The sequence below is a fragment of the Schistocerca americana genome, chromosome 2, assembly GCF_021461395.2.
Source record: "Schistocerca americana isolate TAMUIC-IGC-003095 chromosome 2, iqSchAmer2.1, whole genome shotgun sequence".
Taxonomy (NCBI): Eukaryota; Metazoa; Arthropoda; class Insecta; order Orthoptera; family Acrididae; genus Schistocerca; species Schistocerca americana.
Window position 1 is genome coordinate 848259327 of NC_060120.1, and position 23252 is coordinate 848282578.

Genomic DNA, 23252 nt, shown 5'->3' on the forward strand with positions numbered 1-23252 from the left:
TTAGGATGTCCACATAGTGACAATAAGGTGGTTGTGGCAACAATGCTTATCAAAGCACATAGGACAACTAAAAGAAGAAGAATGATATATATCTTCAGTAAACTAGATAAAAAAGCAGTAATGTCACATCTCAATGAGGAACTTGAAATATTTTGCACAGAACAGGACCATGTAGAGGAACTGTGGCTCAAGTTCAAAGAATAGTTGACCATGCAATGGATAAATATGTACCCAGTAGAACTATTCATAATGGGAGGAACCCTCCATGATATACAGTCACTGTAAAGAAACTTCTAAGGAAACAGAGGCTACGGCATAATAGATATAAAACCGAGTATAGGGCTAGACATAGAGAGATTTTGAATGAAATGTGTTTAGCTGTCAAGAGAGCAACACATGATGCCTTCAGTGACTACCACAGCAGAATATTGTCAAATGATCTTTCACAAAACCCAAAGAAATTCTGGTTTTATCTAAAGGCAGATAGTGGTACCGAACTTAGTGTCCAGTTAGTTGCAAATGAGACATGAACTGAAACTGAGAGTGGCAAAGCAAAAGCTGAAATGCTGCCTTTTTTAACTTTTCCTTTACAAATGAAAACCCAGGAGAACAGTCCCAGTTTAATCCTTGTACCACAGGAGACATGAGTGAAATAAGTGTTAGTATCAATGGGGTTGAGAATCAGCTGAAAACATTAAAACTGAACAATGCTCCAGGGCCCAAAGGAATCCCTATCAGATTCGATACTGACTTGTAGTTGAGTCAGCCCCCTTTCTAAATATAATCTATTACAGATCCTTTGAGATGAAAACTGTGTGCAGTAGTCGGATGAAAGCACAGGTCACACCCATTTACAAGAAGGCTAGTAAAAGTAATCCATATAGCTGCCATCTAACATATTTGACATCAAATTAGTGTGGGATCTTAGAACATATTCTGAGCTCCAGCAATGAGGCATCTCAAACAGAATGATCTTCTCCATGCCAACCAGTTCATATTCCAAAAACATCTACCATGCAAAACCCAACTCGTTCTTTTCTTGCAACATACTGAAAGCTTTGGATCAAGGTAGTCAGGTGGATGTAGTATTTCTTGATTTCCAAAAACCATTTGACTTAATACCACACCTATCCTTATTGTCAAAAGTACAGTCACATGGGACATCACCTGAAATGTGCAACTGGATTGAGGATTGTTTGATAGGAAGGATGCAGCATTATCTTGGATGAAGAGTCGTCATCAGATGTAGAAGTAACTTCAGGTGTTCCCCAGGGAAGTGTGTTTAGACACTTGCTATTTGTGTTGTACAAAGAGTGTTCAAGAAGTTTTACACAGTCATCTCTAATTTTTTTTTATTTTTTGCAGAAGGACAGTAAAATTTTTTGTGATCGTACTTGGAGCTTACTCAATGTAGCCTCCATCAGCTGTGATGCATCTGGCCTGATGTTATTTCCATGATCTAAATGCACTTTGGTAAAATTCTGGGGATTGATTTTTGCACCATCAATTGATACAGGAAATAAGGTCTTTCTCATTATCAAATGTTTTACCACACAGGTGGGCCTTCAGATGGCCAAAAAGGTAAAAATCAGATGGAGCCAAGTCGGGACTGTATGGAGGATGAGCAACAATCTTCCAACCCATTTTCCTGATTTTCTCTATGTCATAAGGACTGTATGGGATTTGGCGTTGTCATGGTATAGTCAGGGGTGATTCTAGAAGTTGGTCAAGGGGGGGGGGGGGGCTAATGGTGGGGGAGGGAATGAAATATTGCTTAACAAAAGGAGAGTCGGGGTCCTCTGCTGACAAATTGGTAAAATTTGGTGTTGCTTAAAGTAGTTTTTGGTAACTGTTTTGGAGTTCAGGGTAAAAACATGTCTACAGAATGTGTGCGCCAGGGAAAATAATATGATTTGACCCAGATGTCCGGTGATTACAAAGTTTTTGTCTGGGCTCAGCAATTTAAGTGTTGGTAGGCATACCCAGCATATTTACCTTTCTTGATTATTGTAAGTGTTACAAGTACATCAATATACATCCAGTGTATACTAATAAATAATAAGACACCCATTTTATGTTAAATAATATTTATTGGTTTAGATACTAAGCAATTTGCTGCTCTTATTCTTTTGTTAAAATGTGTTTGACATACATTGCAACCTATATTGTTACATAATTATAAAAAATGACTGAATCTGTTGAAGTAATATATTCACTGATTTCTGAAGTCATTTTATCCAGTGTAATACGATACTCTATTGGGGGGGGGGGGGGTTATAGCCCCCATAGCCAACCCCCCCCCCTTGCTGCCACCACTGGGTGTAGTCTGATGAGCTGACCCTGAAGCTGTGGTATGTGGGTCTAGATGGCATGTCGCAGCTTGTCCAATGACAAACAGTAATGGTCCAAGTTAATTGTGGAGCCAGTTTCCAAAAAGTCAATGAAAATGACACCACACTGATCCCAGAAGAAGGAGGCCATTGCCTTTCAGCCTGCTGTTTGTGAAAGTCTTGGTTTCTTCTTACGAAAGGAACCCAGATGATACCACTCCATGGATTGGGTCTTGCTCTCAGGTTCGGACAAAAACAACCATGTTTCAGCCTGGGTAATGACACCACAAAACACTGTTTCCCCTCTTAAGTAGAGGTCTTCATGAGACTCTCGCACACATTCTTCCTCACCATTTTCATTTTGCTTGTCAGTAATCTTGGCACCCAATGTACACAGATTTTTCTGTACCATAGTGACTGTACCAGTGATACCACACTACCCAATGACAAACGAATCATTTCAGCAAGCTGTCATGTCATCACACATCTGTCATTTTGGATGATTTGATCAATGGTCGCCTTATTCACATCACTCACTGCCGTCGATGGCCTATCACATTGTGGATTTCCAGTAGACAGAAAGCACCTTCTTTAAACATTTGCATCTGCTGTGATCCATTATGTTCCCCCCATAAACAGGGAGCAACTTCTTGTGAATCGATGTGAGAGAGTCATCGCTGATCTTGAAGAGGAACTCCATCAACGACTATTGCCACAACCTGACATCTCCTTCACAATCCATTATGGCTCACCTGTAAATAAAAGAAAATACTTTAACTTATAGCTAAATGTTCCAAGTATGTTCACAAAAGAATTTTATTTACTAATGCAAAAAATAAAAAAATTAGAGATGACTGTGCAAAACTTTTTGAATGCCCTAGGCATATTAATGACCTTGTGGACAGTATTAATAGTACTCTCAGATTTTTTGCAGATGACGCAATTATCTGTAGTGAAGTACTGTCTGAAAGATATTTAGTTCGATCTTGATAAGATCTTAAAGTTGTGAAAAGATTGGCAACTTGCTTGAAATGATCAGAAATGTAAAATTGTGCACTTCACAAAATGAAAAAAATGTAGTATCCTATGACTATAATATCAATGAATCAAATACATGGGCATAACACTTTGTACGGATATGAAATGAAATGTTCACACAGGCTGAGTCAGGGGTAAGGCAAGTAGTAGACTTCAGTTTATTGACTAAATACTGGGAAAATGCAATCAGTCTACAAAGGAGATTGCTTACAAATAATATGTGTGGCCCATTCTGGAATAATGCTCAAAGAAGCAAATTGAGGAGCATATCTCCTAGGTCATGGATAAAAATCGAGCTGTAAGTTTAAGTAAATGCAATCAACAATACAACATAAGAATTAGCTTAATTTTTCAAGGAATTAAAGGAACTCCTTGACAGAATAAAAGGAGTGACCCAGGAGGAAGCTCTTCAGTTTCAATTTGAAAGTGTGTGGATTACTGCTAAGATTTTTGAATTCTTGTGGTAGCTTATAAAAAATGGATTCAGCAGTATACTGCACACCTTTCTGCACAAGAGTTAAGGAAGTCCAATCCAAATGCAGGTTTGATTTCTGCCAAGGATTAACTGAGTGAAAGCTGCTTATTCTTGGGAATAAGCTGACAAGTGAACAGGGTTGTCAAGAGATTCATGAACTTACACCACTTATTGCCTGAACTGCCCATTTCTGAGGCAAAAACATCCTTTTAGAATGGGAAGAGCTACCCCAAAATACAATACCATATGATATAAGTGAATGAAAATGAGCAAAGTAGACTATTTTTGTGTTGAATGATCACTTACTTCAGATACCATTCAAATACTAAAAATCCCAGCATTAAGTTTTTGAACAAGATCCAGAATGTGGGCTTTTCATGACTGTTTATTATCTATCTGAACACCTAGAAATTTGAACTGTTCAGTTTCACTAATCATATGCCCATTCTATGAAATTAAAATGTTGGGCTTTATTGAATTGGGTGTTAGAAACTGTAAAAACTGAGTCTTATTGTGATTTAGCATTAGTTTATTATCTACAAGCCATGAACTGATGTCATGAACTGTACTATTTGAATCCAAGCCAATGTTGCACACAACATCCTTTACTACCAAGCTAGTGTCATCAGGAAACAGAAATATTTTAGTTACCTGTGATACTAGACAGCATATCATTTATATACATAAGGAACAGGAGTGGCCCCAACACAGATCCCTGGGGAACCCCCCAATTGACCGTACCCCACTCAGACCCCGCATCACAGCCATTCTTATCAATGTGAATAATGACCTTTTGGTGTTTGTTGCTAAAGTAAGAGGTAAACCAATTGTGAGCTACTCCCTGTATTCTGTAGTGGTCCAACTTCTCGAGCAATATTTTGTGATCAACACAATCAAACGCCTTAGTTAAATCCTTTTGTTTAACCCATCCAGTATCTCATAGTGAAAAGAGAATATAGCATTTTCTGTTGTTAAATGACTTCTAAAGCCAAACTGTACATTTTACAGCAAATTGTGCAATATAAAATGATCAGTTATATTGAACATATACAGAGGATAGCAGCACAAATTGCCAGAGGTTTGATTGACACATGGACAGTGTCACAGAGATGCTGAAGAAACTGTACTCACACACACTTGAAGATAGAGGTGAACTAACTTGTGAAAGACTACTTAGAAAATTTCTAGAAGAAGCATGAAATTATGATTCTATGAACACACCATAACCACCTGCTTATTGCTCATATAGAGATCTTGATGACAAGATTAGATTAATTGTAGTACACACAGAGGCCTTTAAACAGTCATTCTTCCCACACTTAGTGCATGAAAGGAACAGGAAGAAACCCTAACAACTGGTAAGGTGGAACATAACCTAGGAACATAACCTGTGGCATGCACTTCACAGTGTTTTGCATAGAGAGAGAGAGAGAGAGAGAGAGAGAGAGAGAGAGAGAGAGAGAGAGAGAGAAAGAGGTGTGTGTGTGTGTGTAGGGGGCAGGGGGTTGGTTTGAAATGTAAAAATACAAAAATCAGACTCATTAAAATTAAAAATATCTTCTTATATGGAGCTCTCTCAGAAGTTTGTTCAGTATCAACTGCATCAGAGAGACATCAAGATGTATTTGATTATGGTTCATCATCCAGGTAATATCCCTGAATAAGTCCCTGCAAATGAGATTCAATTTTTGTTACATTACCAATGTAAAGGAACCACATCAAGAAAAGAAGGGAGAGACAGAGTTGTAAACATTTCATGCACATACAAACAAACTATTATATGAGAATATTCATTTGAGATCCAAAACAAAGATCAGGATTAATTTAAGGAAAACATGTGGAAGGGTGGCCCAACTTGATACATTCTTTTACCATTCCCAAACAAATATTTTTATTTAATAACAATTCTATCACAAGCCAGCTAACAGTTACCAAGTTTCTTGCCAAATTCATACAAATAGTTAAGGTTTTTAAATTAATATCATAATGTGTAAGGACATTTGCATTATAGATAAAATTATAAATGGTACAGTACTCGAAGAACATGTCAGGTATACAATACAATGGTGGTCTGATAACAAACATTTAATTGATTAAATAAACCTGTGGTGGCACTCTGTCTGTGTGACTGGCATTACAACTGTGGGCTAATCCCACAACAGGACTTGAATATAAGTTCAACAAACATTAAATGAAAAATATGAAAATGCATACATCTCCACTGCAACATTAAGCTCCAGACCTACTCCAAGACAAGAAACTAGACACAAGTACACATAATATTGGTATCCAAAGTCCATTAGCCATCTCACCATTAGGAGGTACACATCCACTTTAAATTTTCCATTTTCCTGACAATACTAGCGAGCATAAGGCAACTGATGACACTTAGATGTTATAAGACAATATTATTCCGGTCCCATACAGACTAGACACAACCAAGCTGGCCAAATGCTACCCACATGTAAAAAATGAGACAAGCAGTAATATTTCACTGATTGGCCAAAAGTCTGTTACACATAAATCAAGTTAACTATTATAATATACTACTGGGTCCTTAAAACACTACTTAAATGATAATGACAAACAAACCATTTTTTTTTTTTTAAGAAATCAAGAAATTTGGCACTCAGTGTGCACAAAGGCCTTCATCACATACCCACAAGGACCTTACAACAATAGAAACACCAAGTCAATTACTTCCACAAAATCACCAGAGCCGAGTCCTAATCTGGCAACACCCCCACTGCAGCATGATACCAAAAGAATGCCAATAAATTACTAAACTTGAGGGTGAAACGGAAGATCCACAGAAGCTTATGTGACCTGCCAACATCTAGGCCTATTGTGATGATGGAAAAGCCACCAAAAATAAGGAAAATGTGTCCCTGCCCTGGATCAACAGAACAGCAATTAATAACCACTGTTGATACAAGGCTGTCAACATACACCAAACAACAAACAGCAAATGAGTTTGATAGAAATTAACTTATGGAAATTAACTTACACAGCAATACTTAAATGGGCAATTAAAGATTATTTTCAAGGAAACCAACTATTAAAACTTCAGTATAGGAGCAACCCACTCATAAACATTGCAGTTTAATCTCCCTAGCTATAACAAGAAACATTGTGCAAAGTAATTTCAAAGAATAATTACATAATAATTCAAACAAGCTTAAATAAGTCAAGGTATAGGGGCTAATAGAGGCTGTAATTTGGATAAGCACCAAATAGCAGATGACTGGTTAAAATGTGCACGTATAACCCAAAGAGCTCCTCAACATCGAGTAATCTACCCCTCGCTCACATCATTTGTTGACTGTCACTGACTTCAAAGTAAACTCCTTTAATAAGCTTCAAGAGCAGTTAGATTTACTATAAAATTTTGTAGTTACCTTCCTTTTTCATAGATGGCTCCAGTTCTTCACATCTAGGGGCTGATCCTTGAATCTGAAATTTTTTTGACTTTATAGGTTCTCATGGTTCAAATTGATATAGTAACTACTGACGAATTGGGTGTTTTTATGTTGATTTTTACTCTTTCATATTTTTCTATATCATACTGTCTTAACAATTTCCACTTCAAAATCGAAATTACATTGTTGTTGCCAAACAAAAAAACATGTCCAATCACATCCGAGGCATGCCCACTACTACTCCATTCTGTGGGACTAACAATATCCCAAAGAGTTTACGAACTTTCTTGACAAATGACTTTCTGTTAATCTACAACATTATTTTATTAATGAATCCAGAAGTAAACATAATAAATATCATCTGATTGTGCAATTAGTAATAGGAATTTTAAGTGTGCCAGATATTTCGTAACATTTCTAAATGAAGAGAGTACATACTGATTGTAACAACAAAAATAATTTCTTTTTATTGATTATAGCCTGAAATATACCACATCATATACAAAATCATATGAAATTCTTTTAGTTAAACAGCTGAGAAAATATTAAACTGATTAAAAGGGAGAAAGTGTTTTTGGTATCAATAACTTCTGTTGAAGAAAAGTAATGCTAGAGGAGGATGTCCCTTTACAGTGTGCAAATATGAGCTTACACACACACACACACACACACACACACACACACACACACACACACACACACACACACACACACATACACACACTTGACCCACATGTGCATAGCTTTAGGCAGAGTGCAAAAAATTTCAGTTACAGGCCAAAACCAATAACTCATCCCAGGAAGGACCATAAGGTCTACAACAAACAGAAATCACAATCAGTAGTATCAAATACTCTGTGATAATGAACACTGATTTTTAGTACAGGATTAACATTGCAAAATGCTAACTTAGAACTTGACACACACAGCCCCAAATGGGGTCACTGAAAGGCAAAAGGAACCATATTAATGGCCAGCACAAATCAGGGCAGAATTAGCTATCTGTTGGCACAGTACTCACTGAACAGTCTTCATACATAATTTCAAATAAATGCCAATGAGCCAAATAGCTTAAGGGCTCCAAGTAGATACCAGATAGTACCGCCCTCCTGCTCGTAGCTGCTAACAAGTTGTTCAGTACATCTCGACATCTTTACAATACCACAATTGACTGATGCACTTCATAACCAGGTTGCATGTGATGAGAGTTGCTACTTGCCAGCTAAACTCACCAGTAGCAACAGTCAATGCTGCAGGAAAACAGGGTCCCTCATAGGCCAACAGTGAATGGTCTCAACTCACTGCAGTCACCAGGATGCTGAGTACTCAGGCACACCCATTCAGCTTCATGTCCCACACACCACTCACTGTTTGACAAACTGTGGCCAAGAAACAAGTGCACCACCCTGTTGCTGAACACACTGGTGAACATTGTATCCTTCATTTCAATGACTGCTTCAAAAGCCTATGCCATATGGATCCTTCCCACCAACACTAGCTTTTCTGAATTGTGCAGGTGGGAACTTTCCTTACAATACATCCTACATTCCCATAACCCTCCTGACCTCAACCTTCATTAGTCGCTGTCCTACCCATCCATCCCGTTCCCTGCTCCCATTCCAGAACTACACAGCCGTCATTCCACCACCACACCCAGTCATTTCTTTTATTTTATTATTTTTTTATTTATTTCTCTCTATTTCTCTCCTTTTCTGCTACTCCCCCCCCCCTCCCTCCTCCCTCTCCACCACTCCCCAGACCGCTGCCTGACCTGCAGCACTTCACTGTCCACCATCCCCACCATACTATTCCTCCCCTCCCCACCCCAGGGGCTCATTTCACCCACCCAGTCGTCTCTCCCATCAGGCATTGGTGCTGCTGCTCGCAGTGTGGTTTCGGTAGCCTGAGCCTGCAGTCATCTGTCTGAGTTGCGTTTGCATGATCGTGTGTGTGTGTACGTATGTGTGTCTATTGTTGACAAAGGCCATTGGCTGAAAGCTTTAAGTATGAAAATCTTTTTGTAGTGCCTATTTGCGACTCAGCTTTTCCGCTAATTTATTCCCAGTCAGCCACTGTCTGGCATCATCACTGTTTACATTACCTCAAGCATCACTTACCATTGACTATATAAATGTGTCATTTATGGGAGCTGATCAACAATTGTATACCGTTCTTTTTAACTCCATATGCACAGTCATAGTGCTAGCTCGACTGCTGGCAGCACTTTGTAACTTATGCATTATCCCTTCACTGCTTTCATGTAATTTTTTACCATTCCACAATGCCCGGCGTTCACTGTCAGTCAGCACATGTGGTCTGCCTGGTCTTGATTTAGCTGTAGTTGTTCCTTTACATTTGCAGTTTGCAATCACATCACCAAGAGTTGACTTGGGCAGCTTTATAAAGGACGAAATGTCCCTGATGGATTTATCTTCAGATGCCACCCAGTGACTAGTTCACATTCAAAGTCACTGAGGTCTCCTGATTGACCCAACCTATTGTAACTGTGTTTATACTGACAACACAATACTTTTATGCTGGTGGATGCACCTCTTGTGACATCTAGTAGTCAGATGAGCATCACATAGGAGTGTCCTGATGCTTTTGATCAGATAGTGTATGTGTCAAATCAATTACTTAATATGCTTAACCAATGTAGTGGCTCAAAACAGCTATTCAAAAAATAATGTTATTCTCAAATCATTAATGGAAATGTTATATGATAGTGCCAGTGAGGCAAGCAATATATTACCTTTATGCTACACTCTAAGGAAAGAGGAGTTAACTTCTGGGCAGCTCGCGATTTAAATATCTGCAAGAACAGAAAAAAAGTCCATATGACACATAATTTACCCAGTAACCTAGCATCAGATCTAAAAAATATTTATTTCAGTCAATATGTCTCATATAGATTTGCTATTTTGGTATAAAAAATAGCAAAATTACATTTTGAAGTTCTAATGACGACTGTATTCTTTCACAATGCAATTCAATTGATTTTCAGTAGCCTAAGCAGATCTGATATTTGGAACCAAAAACTTTTATCATGAACAATTTTCCTGTCCCATCAATATCAATATAGTCTTTGTGGACTGCAAAATAAAACTCTACAAATTACACCTAATACAAATGCACTCATACTATACAAGTATTCAGAATTCCTTGGTATGGAGGACATAGCTTTTTATTTTGATGGAGAGCCATTAAGTGATGTAGAAGTAACTTCAGGCATGTCTCAGTGTATCTTGTTGGCACCCTTACACCTCATGTTATATAGTAATGATCTGACAGAAAGTATTAATAGTAACCTCAGATTTTTCACAGATAATGAAGCACTATATGAAAAAAGATGCACAAATATTCAGTCGGATGTTAATAAGATTTCCAGGTGGTGCAAACATTGGCAGCTTGCTTTGAATGTTCACATGTCACAAATTGCAAAAACATAGTAGCTTATGAGACACAACTGGAATCAGTCAACTCATACAAGTAGTTGGATGTAGCAGTTTGTGGAGATATGAAATGGAATGACCACATACACTTAATCAGAGGCAAAGCAAGTGATGGACTTTGAATACTGGGAAAATGCAGTCAGTGAACAAAGGAGATTGTTTATAATACACTTGTACCCTGAAGAGCCAAAGAAAATGGTACACATGCCAAATATCGTGTAGGCCCCTGAGAGCTTGCTCGAATGTTCCAACATGACGTGACATGGACTCGCCTAATGTTGGTCATATGTAAAGTACACAAGCGGCAAGATGCAGTCAATATCTTTGCTGCGCAGTGCCGATGGTACTGTTACCGACGACTGTGGCGCTAAAGCGGAGTTATTGAACGCAGTTTTCTGAAATTCCTTCACCAGGGAAGACGAATGGAATATTCCAGAATTTGAAACACGAACAGCTGCTAGCATGAGTTTCTTAGAAGTAGATACCTTAGGGGTTGCGAAGCAACTCAAATCGCTTAATACGGGCAAGTCTTCAGGTCCAGATTGTATACCGATTAGGTTCCTTTCAGATTATGCTGATACAATAGTTCCCTACTTAGCAATCATATACAACCGCTCACTCACCGATAGATCAGTACCTGCAGATTGGAAAGTTGCGCAGGTCGCACTAGTGTTTAAGGAGGGTACAGACCCATATCATTGACGTCGATTTGCAGTAGGGTTTTGGAGTGTATACTGTATTCAAACACTATGAATCACCTCGAAGGGAATGATCTATTGATACGTAATCAGTATGGTTTCAGAAAACATCATTCTTCTGCAATGCAGCTAGCTCTTTATTCGCACGAAGTAAGGCCGCTATCGACAGGGTATCTCAAGTTGATTCCGTATTTCTAGATTTCTGGAAAGCTTTTGACACCGTTCCTCACAAGCAACTTCTAATCAAGCTGCGGGCCTATGGGGTATCGTCTCAGTTGTGCAACTGGATTCGTGATTTCCTGTCAGGAAGGTCACAGTTCGTAGTAATAGACGGCAAATCATCGAGTAAAACTGAAGTGATATCAGGTGTTCCTCAGGGAAGCGTCCTGGGACCTCTGCTGTTCCTGATCTATGTAAATGACCTGGGTGACAATCTGAGCAGTTCTCTTAGGTTGTTCACAGATGATGCTGTAATTTACCGTCTAGTTAAGTCATCCGAAGACCAGTATCAGTTGCAAAGCGATTTAGAAAAGATTGCTGTATGGTGTGGCAGGTGGCAGTTGATGCTAAATAACGAAAAGTGTGAGGTGATTCACATGAGTTCCAAAATAAATCCGTTGGAATTCGATTACTCGATAAATAGTACAATTGTCAAGGCTGTCAATTCAACTAAGTACCTGGGTGTAAAAATTACGAACAACTTCAGTTGAAAAGACCACATAGATAGTATTGTGGGGAAGGCGAGCCATAGGTTGCGTTTCATCGGCAGGACACTTAAAAGATGCAACAAGTGCACTAAAGAGACAGCTTACACTACATTCGTTCGTCCTCTGTTAGAATATTGCTGTGTGTTGTGGGATTCTTACCAGGTGGGATTGATGGAAGACATCGAAAGGGTGCAAAAAAGGACAGCTCATTTTGTATTATCACATAATAGGGGAGAGAGTGTGGCAGATATGATACGTGAGTTGGGATGGAAGTCATTAAAGCATAGACGTTTTTCGTCGCGGCGAGATCTATTTATGAAATTTCAGTCACCAACTTTCTCTTCCGAATGCAAAAATATTTTGTTGAGCCCAACCTACATAGGCAGGAATGATCATCAAATTAAAATAAGAGAAATCAGAGCTCGAACATAAAGGTTTAGGTGTTCATTTTTCCCGCGCGCTCTTCGGGAGAGGAATGGTAGGGAGATAGTATGATTGTGGTTCAATGAACCCTCTGCCAAGCACTTAAATGTGAATTACAGAGTAATCATGTAGATGTAGATGTAAATGTAGAATGTCTGAAGTAGTGATGGAGAGAAGATACACCATGAACCCGTAAGAGTACAAGGGAATGGAGATCTCTTCTGAACAACACGTTACAAGACATCCCAGATATGATCAATAATGTCCATGTCTGGGGGGTTTGGTGTCTAGCGGAAGTGTTTAAACTCAGAAGAGTGCTCCTGTAGCTACTCTGTAGCAATTCTGGATGTGTGGGGTGCCGCATTGTTCTACTGTACATGAATGAAGGCCGGTGAACAAACAGGATGCTTACAAGCATGTCATCTGTCAGAGTCATATCTAGTTGTATCAGGGGTCCCATGTCACTGCAACTGCACACACCCCACACCATTACTGAGCCTTCACCAGGTTGAACAGTCCCCTGCTGACATGCAGGTTCCATGGATTCATGAGGTTGTGTCCATACGTGTACACATACATCCGTTTAATACGATTTGAAACAAGACTTGTATGACCAGGTAACATGTTTCCAGTTGTTAAAAGTCCAATGTCAGTGTTGATGGGCCCAGGTAAGGCATAAAACTTTGTGTTGCACAGTCATCAAGGGTACACGAGTAGACCTTTGTTTCCAAAAGCCCATATTGATGATGTTCCATTGAATGGTTCGCGCGCTGACACTTGTTTATGGCCCAGCATTGAAATCTGCAGCAGTTTGCAGAAGGGTTGCACTTCTGTCATGTAGAATGATTCTCTTCAGCCATCACTGGTACCATTCTTGCAGGATCTTTTTCCAGCCACAGTGACGTCAGAGATTTGATATTTTACCACTTATGAAATGGTTGTACTGGGAAATCCCCCACACCATCACTACCTCAAAGATGCTGTGTCCCATCACTCATGCGCCAACTATAACACCACATTCAAACTCACTTAAATCTTGATAATTTGCCATTGTAGCAGCAGTAACTGATCGAACAACTGTGCCAGGCACTTGTTGTCTTATATAGGCATTGCCAACTGCAGCACTGTATTCTGCTTCTTTATATATCAAGTGTTTCAGACTAAATAAGACTAATATTTATTGAATACAAAGAATGACAACACAAATGACATCAGGTTTATTTGACTACTCAACAGTAAATCCTAAGCTTTCTGAGAGTCACAGCTCATGATGTCAGGCTGCTAAATACCTAATGCTGTCAGTAGATGTCATTCTCAGTGAGTCATTCTCAGAGAGCCTATTACACTGAAACAGTGGCCAACACCACTAAAACAGCCATGTTTTTGCAAAAGTATAGATACAAATGAGACTGTAGCCAAGTGCAGGATTTCATTGTTATACCTCTGGCACTGAGGCAAAAAAATAAGATAAAACTGTGTAAACAAATTTTGAAGTATTGTATTGCAACCATCTTTTTGAATGTTACTACTAAACTTGCATTGGCCTGTGGTTCATCAATGTTGTGGATGCTACATAACGAAAGTTTCAAGCTTCACAAATTATTTATTGACATCAGTTGATTGACAGAACTGGCAACTGAACTGCACTGACTCCTGAAGTAAACAAAACACTGACTGACTGACTGGCTTCCATGCAACATCCCTGTGTCGCTTTAAATGCAATTTTTAACAGTCGTTAACATTGTTAATTTATTGCAAAATGTAACTTACAATTAAAAACAGTTTCATCTAAACTAACTGCTGTTGCATTTGTACAGATTATAACATAGATCGTCTTTGGTTTTATGTGTGAAAATTAATTCAAAATCTGATTTCCACAATTATTTTGATTTTACTTTAACTTTGTAATAAGTGACTGTATGGATTTTATTGCTAACATTTTTTTGAAGTATACACATCATGCTTTGCCAGATTTAATAAATTAAATACACACTTGTTCTCTCAGATACTGGAAATTTTGTAAATTTGGGTGGTGTAACTAACAAGAGGTAAATATCTGCATAATTTACAAGCATCATTAATTACAATGAATTTCATAAAAGTGAATAATGAATGAAATTACATCACTAGATAATGACTGTTATTTTCATTTGAATTGTAATGAGGTTTTTGTGTTAGTGAAGTTACAAATTACAATTATGGTAATTAGAGGCATTAGTTATTTATTTTAACATTTCCACAGCCTCTTAATATTTGTTGCTAAACATTTATTATTTCAATTTCACAATCTAACATTTAATTTGGCATATGTACATATTTTTGTTAATGGCAACACTCTATTAACAATCACAAGTATGTACATCATTCCAGAATATTCTATATGTATTTATGAAGAAGAATATGTTTTTGGGGAAACTGAACTGAATGATACCTATGAAAATACCCATAAAAGACCCTAGGAAGCACTGAATCATACAATAAATATATGGATACATATCTTAAAAAATGTGGTATCAGACAGTTCATAATGATTTTGGGGGAGGCTGTTGCATTATAGTATGTTTACTGGACCAATACAGCTCTTTAGTAATGTTCACACTAACAGTATATGGAGTTCAATAAAGTTAATGTAAAAGCTATTTATAAAGCTTCATATTTCCGCTTTGAAGCCTCGAAAGACCATAATGGTACTGACCAACCGCCTAGTCATCCTCATCCTTTAGGCATCACTGGATGTGGATGTGGAGGGGCGTGTGGTCAGCACACTGCTCTCCCGGCCGTTGTCAGTTTTCGTGACTGGAGCTCCTACTTCTCAATCAAGTAGCTCCTCAGTTTGCCTCACAAGGGCTGAATGCACCCCGCTTGCCAGCAGTACTTGGCACAGTGGACGGTCTCTCATCCAAGTGCTAGCCAAGCATGACAGCACTTAACTGCGGTGATCTGATGGGAACCAGTGTTACTACTGTGGTGAGGCCATTGGCAAAATAACATGAACCTACCACAAATTTAGGTGTCAAGTCAAGTGCAATAAGTTAAACATGAAACACGCACTACACTAGATAAGACAAAACTCCACGATAAATATTAATTCCTTAATTTAGACAGTAAATCTGTATATGTGGTGTGTCATGAGCCTACAAATTCTGTAGTCTAACGTATTGTCAAGGCAATTTTTTCAGTGAGTTATCTTCAATTGGACACTTATTTACAGTAAACAGTGCTACCGGTACTAACTGCAAATAATAATAATAATAATAAATAATAAATAAAAATAAAAAAATAAAAATGTAAATTATGTACTCACAATTTATCAGTACCAATAGCCAGCAATAATACGGAAATGAAGCATGGTGTTCTGGATCATGATAAAACTGTGATTGACTCTTTACATTACCTGCAAATAGAAGGAGATAAAGCCATCATAAACTCTGGAGGTTGTATGCACAAAATTTTAAAGAATTATAGTCCATCAAAAAATTAGTATTTTTCAATACTTGGTGGAACAAGTGATGTTTATGGAAACAAACAAATATATTCATGTAAAACTTAGTGAGTAAAGTGAAAAAGCAAACAAATATAATGACGGACATCCCTCACAGCAGTCATCTAGAAGGTTCTAGTATCTAAAAATTCAAAAGGCTGAACAGTATCTACAAAAAGATCTATTTGTCAACTGCAAATGCACTTTTCTGGGTTTTTGTATCTCCTCTGTTTACTACTAAAGCCCTCTAATTTCTTCTTTCCTCGTTAGACAGCAAAACGAGCATACAAAATGCACCAGTATTACGGATGAACCTTCCCGGTAGATTAATCTGGTTTTAATCTGCGTGGACATTTTCATTTCAGCACATACTGCACTGCTGAGTGTACATTTTTTCTGGAGTGCTATTGCTGTGTTTAAGTTATTTCACTTGTCTGTATCAAATTTTAATTTGTTTCATATGACTCATAACTGAGAATAAAATGATGTTGGTTTCATTAGAAAATTATGATTCACTATTTGATTATTATAATTTCAACTGGACAAAAAAATGTACAATTTAAATAAAAGTAAAAAAATTACAATAAAGCAGACACAGACAGCGGATCCTCCTGTTACCAGACTTCAATGCTATGCATTCACTGACAAGCACCTATATAACACACACCAAGTGTTTTGCCCTTAACAGTGCTCAGAAATAATTTTTAATGGCAACATTTTCAAGTTTTTCTTTCCTAAAATTGTGTCACACTGTTTTAAGGAATTGATGTTTGGCCATAGACTTCCAAATCCTAAAAATGTAAAGAAAATTGAATGGGGCTGCTCCATGAGGTTCTGTTGTTAGAGGAAACCTCATGTTTACACTCTCAGTCATAAAATCTATACAACCTGCAGTCTGATCAGAGTGCAAACACTTACAGAAACCATAACAAATCTGAAACTAACTCAAACTAACTACAGTCATTTTCGTAAGTCTTGAAGAGAATGACTCTCTGAATGTGACATCTGCTGGTAGTATTAGGTACTAGCTACCCTGACATCACAAGCTGTGACCCCCAGAAATCTCAGGTTTAATGTCTAGTGTGTGATTCACAGAACAGTGTTACAGAAGAGCTGAAAAACATGAGGGGAAAGAGTCTTGAAAATGGATGTCAACTATCCCCTGGAGCTCTACTTACAATGTTTCATGACTGTGTATTATGTGGCGAATCTAGTAATGTGCCAGAGTCCTCTACATATCAGTCCAGTAACGACTTTGAAAAAAAAGTTATACTAATTACAGTGCACACAGAGGTAGTATACAAATAGAACAAGAATAAACTCTAACATGTAGTACAGTGCCTGACTCAAACTTCACAGTGGTTTGCAGAATAGACATAGGTGTAGCATCATATATATATATATATATATATATATATATATATATATATATATATATATATATATATATAAGATGATGTGACTTACCATACAAAAGCGCTGGCAGGTCGATAGACACACAAACAAACAGAATCATACACACAAAATTCTAGCTTTCGCAACAAACGGTTGCTTCATCAGGAAGGAGGAAAGGAGAGGGAAAGACGAAAGGATGTGGGTTTTAAGACTTACCTTAGGGGGCCTTTTTGCCCCCTAAGGTAAGTCTTTCCGCTCCCGGGATTGGAATGACTCCTTACCCTCTCCCTTAAAACCCACATCCTTTCGTTTATATGTATATATATATCTGTGTGTGTGTGTGTGTGTGTGTGTGTGTGTGTGTGTGTGTGTGTGTGTGTGAAAATGAATGAAATAAAAACAGATTTATGTTCATGGTTCTGAAATTCAGTACAACAATAACTGTTTCATAGGTGGATTCACTACAAGCCTGCAGATCCAAGTGAACAGCTCAAGTGGTTAGCAGAAACATTACTTGCAGCTGAAGCAGCAGGAGAAAAAGTACACATTATTAGCCATATGCCATCAGGATCTAGTGCCTGCTATTCAACATGGTCAAGAGAATACAACAGAATAGTTGATCGGTATGTCATTGTAAAAACATTACAAAATATGTAACAGATTAGTGTTCACATTGGTCTGCAATATAATCTTCTCATCTTATATGGACATGACAAATAATGATAGAATTAGATCATTTTGACAGCTTGGTCATTAGGCCACATATGTGGTGACTCACTGTAGACTGTATTGGTTGATCTAGTTGATCAGTAGATAAAGAGCATTTCTGAATGAGAGAGAAATGAAAGGACTTGAAGATTTTTCATTGCGATTTGACTATACTTGCAGGGTTGACCCTTCAATTTTCCCAAATGGTGGCATTTGAGTAATTTTAAAATTACATTATATTGAAGTTGATGTTAAGTTCGAGATATGATGATTTGTTAGATAAGGAAAAACGAGGAGTGACATTTTTGGAAACTGTTCCATGAGGATATGTGCAAAAAACAACAAAGGAGAGAACCATGCATTATAGTTTGTCATCTCAACAGTGAGTATGTTCCACAGATTTGAATGTATTGGTTCCTCCAATAGAAACCTAGTTTGTTAATATGATGGTATCACATGTTGTTCATTATCATAGAGGCAAGGGAAATGGTAAGAGGAAAGTGTATTGTGTGCATGCAGAATACAAACAGCAAAGTCCTACTGCTGAGCATCAGCCAATCAGCCATCTCATTGTGAGTGTGGTAAGTGTGAAGTTTAGGCTGTAGCATTGACCTCCACTGACATGGCCGCAAGATGTTGTGACTTGTCCTGTTGCCCATATACAAGGGTTGCCATTTAAGTTTTACAAATCACTGGTGCTATTGGGATGTGTTTTAAAATTTGCCATCTGTGATGGAAATGTTGAAAATGTTGGAAAACCTGTTAAATATAGAGACAAATTATACTGCAAAAGCTTACTTACAACCTTTCAAGAACCAGTACTAGGTGAAGGATCTGGAGATATACTTCATCCTCCTATGTAATCCTCCTGAAGGGACAATGAAAACAAAATTATGCTAATTACAGCATATGCAGAGGCAATGAAGCAGTCATTCTTCCCATGCTTCATGCATGATTGAAATAGAAAAAAATCCATAACATCTCGCACAATGCTAAGTACCTTTGGTATAATCTTTACATGCTATGAATGTAGATGAAACTTATTTTAGCTCATAAGTAAATATCATTAGAGTATACAGGGTGTAGAATAAATTTTGCACTTGGAATCGGCATGCAATTCCCCTTCCAGGTTCAAGACAAAAGTTAATCTAGGAAAATCAGTTTGGTTGCATTTTGAAAACACATGTTTGGAAACAAGGAGCTGGCAACAGAGTCACATCTTACTGCACATTAGAATATACAAGGGAATGTGTATCACCCCACACTATTGTATTAGCTGTAGTAGCTCATTGAGTAGATTGCTGGGACATCAAACCCACATCTACCATAGAGCCATGGTCCAAATACTAACCAGATTCATTTTTTATTTTTTAGGCATTTGTTCCCCAGTTCTCATCCTTTATATGATGGACATAATTTTGTGATATTACAGTAGCCTATCACATGACAGTGGGATCCATTAAAGTGCATGCATTTGTCTACTGGTCCTGTCAAGTTCATGTAGGGCAGCTTCCAAGTGGAATGCATAAATGATGAATATGTCGATATGTTTTTGGTGCTGGGTGCATCTGATAACCAAGCTGCTGCTGCTGCTGCTGCTGCTCATGCATATACTGCATGGTACCCTCAAAGGCACCATCCCCAACAAGAATGTCTTTAATCACCTGGATCAATGCCTTCATGAAACCAATAATCTTCATCCACAAATAATAGACAGAAGTCATCCAAGGATTAGTTGAACTCCATAAACAGAGGACGTGTATCTTGAAACAGTTCAGCAATCACCTCAGAGAAGTATCCGTGATATTTCAAAGACTGGTTGTTGAAGTGTTGCATGATGAAGAACTGCACCCATATCATTACACATTAACTCAACACCAGCAGCCAGAAGACTGCGTTTGATAAGTTAAGTTTCATGAATGGCTTTTGCACCAGGTGGAAATAACCAACATTTTATAAATAATATGATATGGACTGATGAATCTAACTTCACTCAAGAAGGTATTTTTGACCTCCACAATAGCCGCTATTGGTTGGAACACAGTCCACATGTCACCTTTGAATGTGGCTTTCATGCACACTTTGGCATAAACCTGTGGGGTGAAATAATATGAGGATTGCTTTTGGGCCCCTTACCTATTGCTGGATAAGTTGAATGCAACCCTATATCGTATGTTTCTTTGCAATAGTTTGCTTGACAAATTAGAAAACATTTTATTTGGTGTTCAGCAACAGCTTTGATTTCAGCCTGATGGTGTACCACCATGCTTTGGAATGCCCGTGCATCACTATTAAAATGAAGTATTTCCATGAAATGGATTGGTCATGGAGACCTAGTGTCATGGTCTCCATGTTCCCCAGACCTTAACCCACTAGATTTTTATTTGTGTGGACACATAAAGCAGAAAATTTAATGTACTCCAGCCATGGATGTACTTGACCTAAAAGCTTGCATGCATGGTGCTTTGATAGAGATGGATGCAGAAGTGTTGCATAGGGTCCAGCAAAGTATGATCCAGTTAGTTGCAAAGTGTTTGCAGATGCGAGGTGGTCATTTCGATCTACTCTAAAATGAATGTTGCTTTTACATGTACATACCAGCTCTGTGAAAATATGCCTGGATGTCAAATGCGCAGAATGGAATTCTTGTGTGTAGCATAGCATGTGCTCTAGTGAAGCCTATCTATTGTGTTTTTCTGCATCATTGTGTAGACGGGTAGTGTATCCACTATTATTTTCTATTCACTTCACTTGCATCGTGAAGGAAACAAAGTGGTCATTTACATCTATAAGAAGTCCATGTTATGTCTTAATGTTTAGATGAAGGCAATAGTAACAGAAAGATATACACAAGATACTGTGTTGTGGAGGTGTAAACTGGATACAATTTGATGCTTTAACTGGGGGAAACGAATAAAAATAAAATGTTTGGCATGAACATAAATTGAACAATGGCAAGTCTGTATATCCATTCCCCATGGCATTTCCTTGTTTCACTGAGTTAATGGGACAGCTCCATAGCAATGCAGAGTTCATGCTACCTGTTCAAGGCCACACTGCATACAACCTCATTTTTTAAATTGCATTTCCATGAAATCTGTTGGTGGGACTGGATTTTGCTAGATACCATTTCATCTTCAACTTAGATGAGGAACTGCATGCTGACCACCAAGAGTGGCATTTTTCTTCATCAAATTTACTTATCAGATACTTTCCATATTTCTTATTCAGTGTGACTCCAACTATTTTCTATAATTTTACAGTCAACAGTATTCAAGTCCTTAAATGGTCTTCTGCTAGGTGCTCTGTTATGGTAGATCTCCTACTTCTGTCTTCTAAAACTAAATTATGCTGTACTAAAAAATATTAAATTTATTTAGATGTATTCACTAATCTGTTCATAATATTTTTGTGAATGGTCATAGTGAAAAATCATAACCACAATTTAATTTACCTTTAGCATTACATTTCTTGAGTGAGAAATATAAGGCTTGCCTCTTGAAAGTTAACTTTTATGGCATCAGTATAATTCTTCAGTACACAGATTGGGTATTTCAGAGAGAGTAGATGAGCCAAACTTTTTTTTAGCAAAAAAGAGGGGTTTGTGTTCTTCATTGTGGTCCACTTTATTTATTCTTTGCTGTGGATATTTTATATCCATTTATAATCCTCATATTTCCAGAAAATTATGTTCTTTTGTAATAAATTTTCATTATTTTTATATCTTGGTATTGAAAACAAGGAACAAATACGATTATTTGTGTGTTTCCTTGTTAATTTATATTTTCCAGTTCTCCTTCACCCTATATTCATATTACTTGTATTTTAATACATTAGAAGCTTAGTTTTGTGCCTTAGTTTCCTCTGAGATCAGTATTTCACCAACAGAAAAATACTACTATTGGTACACAAAAAAGGTGAATATGATCCTGTTTATTTAAAAGACTCTGACTGAAAAGTAGGATACAAGCTGTCTAATTCTCCCTTCCTCAGCACTTTTAAAGTTTTTTCCAAAAACTTTGGATGCAAACTTTTTTTAAATTTATTTTAAACATACAACTCACCTCAAACTTCCACAAGCTCCCTTTACTGTAACTCACTCATATCCACTAGTCCACTGTTGTAAGTTGGTCATACCCACCAACTCCCAGTTGCCATTTCTCATTCACTCATTGTCATTATCTCTCTGTATCTATATGTCATTTTGTCCTTTTCAGAGCCACAGTCCCCTTTGTTGTGACCTACTACTACAATCTCCTCTCACTGTCACTGTTTCTTTGCTATCTCTTATTGCTAATATCTCATTCCTTCCTTCCTACTGCTGCAGTCTCTTCTCGCTATCACTATCTCTCTCTCTTTCTTGTTGTCATTGTCATACACTTTGTCTCTCATTATCAATGGCTCTCCCCCACTTCACACTTTCTCTTTATTCCTCCTACCCCCCACCCCACACACACACATACACACCCAACCCAGCACTGTCTCCTTCATTCTTTTCCTAGTGCTGTTCTGTCACTGTCATCTATGTTTCACTGCCACTGTGTCCTGCTCTTCCTCTCACACTGCCAATGTCTCCTTTGCTCGTTCTGTAACACAACCACTGTCTGCTATCTTCCTGTCTCAGCATAAAATAGTGCACATATGTTTGCAAGCCAAACTTTTTGGGAAAATTTTTAAAGGTGCTGAAGAAGGTAGCGCCCCACTCTTCAGTCAGAAGCTTTTGAAAAAAATAGGAACAGATTCACATTTTTTGTGCTCTGAAATGAGACTTTTTCCATGGGTTCCCTTTTATTCCCTTTTGCAGCTGGGCATGAAACTTATATGAAAAGAAATGTATTGGTCAGTAAAATTTAAGCAGATTTTTATGTGAAATTGAAATAATGCAAAAGTAATTTTTCAGCTCAAACCAGATCTTATGAAAAAAAAAAAAAAAAAAAAAAAAAAAAAAAAAAAAAAAAAAAAAAAAAAAAAAAATAATTGTGTGTGCTTCAGTAATACAATGTGGGATTCCCTGAAGATAACAAAGGCACTTTACATCATACTTCTCCATGCTAAGTTATTTTATAAACTTTGTTTTTGTCTCACATAGGATTTTATACATGTATTTTATGTGTACAAGTAGGGTA

At 37.7% G+C, this 23252-nt stretch overlaps 1 protein-coding gene across 1 annotated transcript in view; it reads left to right on the forward strand.

Moving 5' to 3' along the window:
- The window catches only part of LOC124594485 (sphingomyelin phosphodiesterase-like), a 155955-nt gene that overhangs the window by 105014 nt on the left and 27689 nt on the right, over positions 1 to 23252 (forward strand). The window contains exon 8 of the mRNA XM_047132861.1: positions 17871 to 18041. Coding sequence (XP_046988817.1) covers positions 17871 to 18041 — 171 coding nt within the window. The remainder of the gene's footprint in view (positions 1 to 17870; positions 18042 to 23252) is intronic.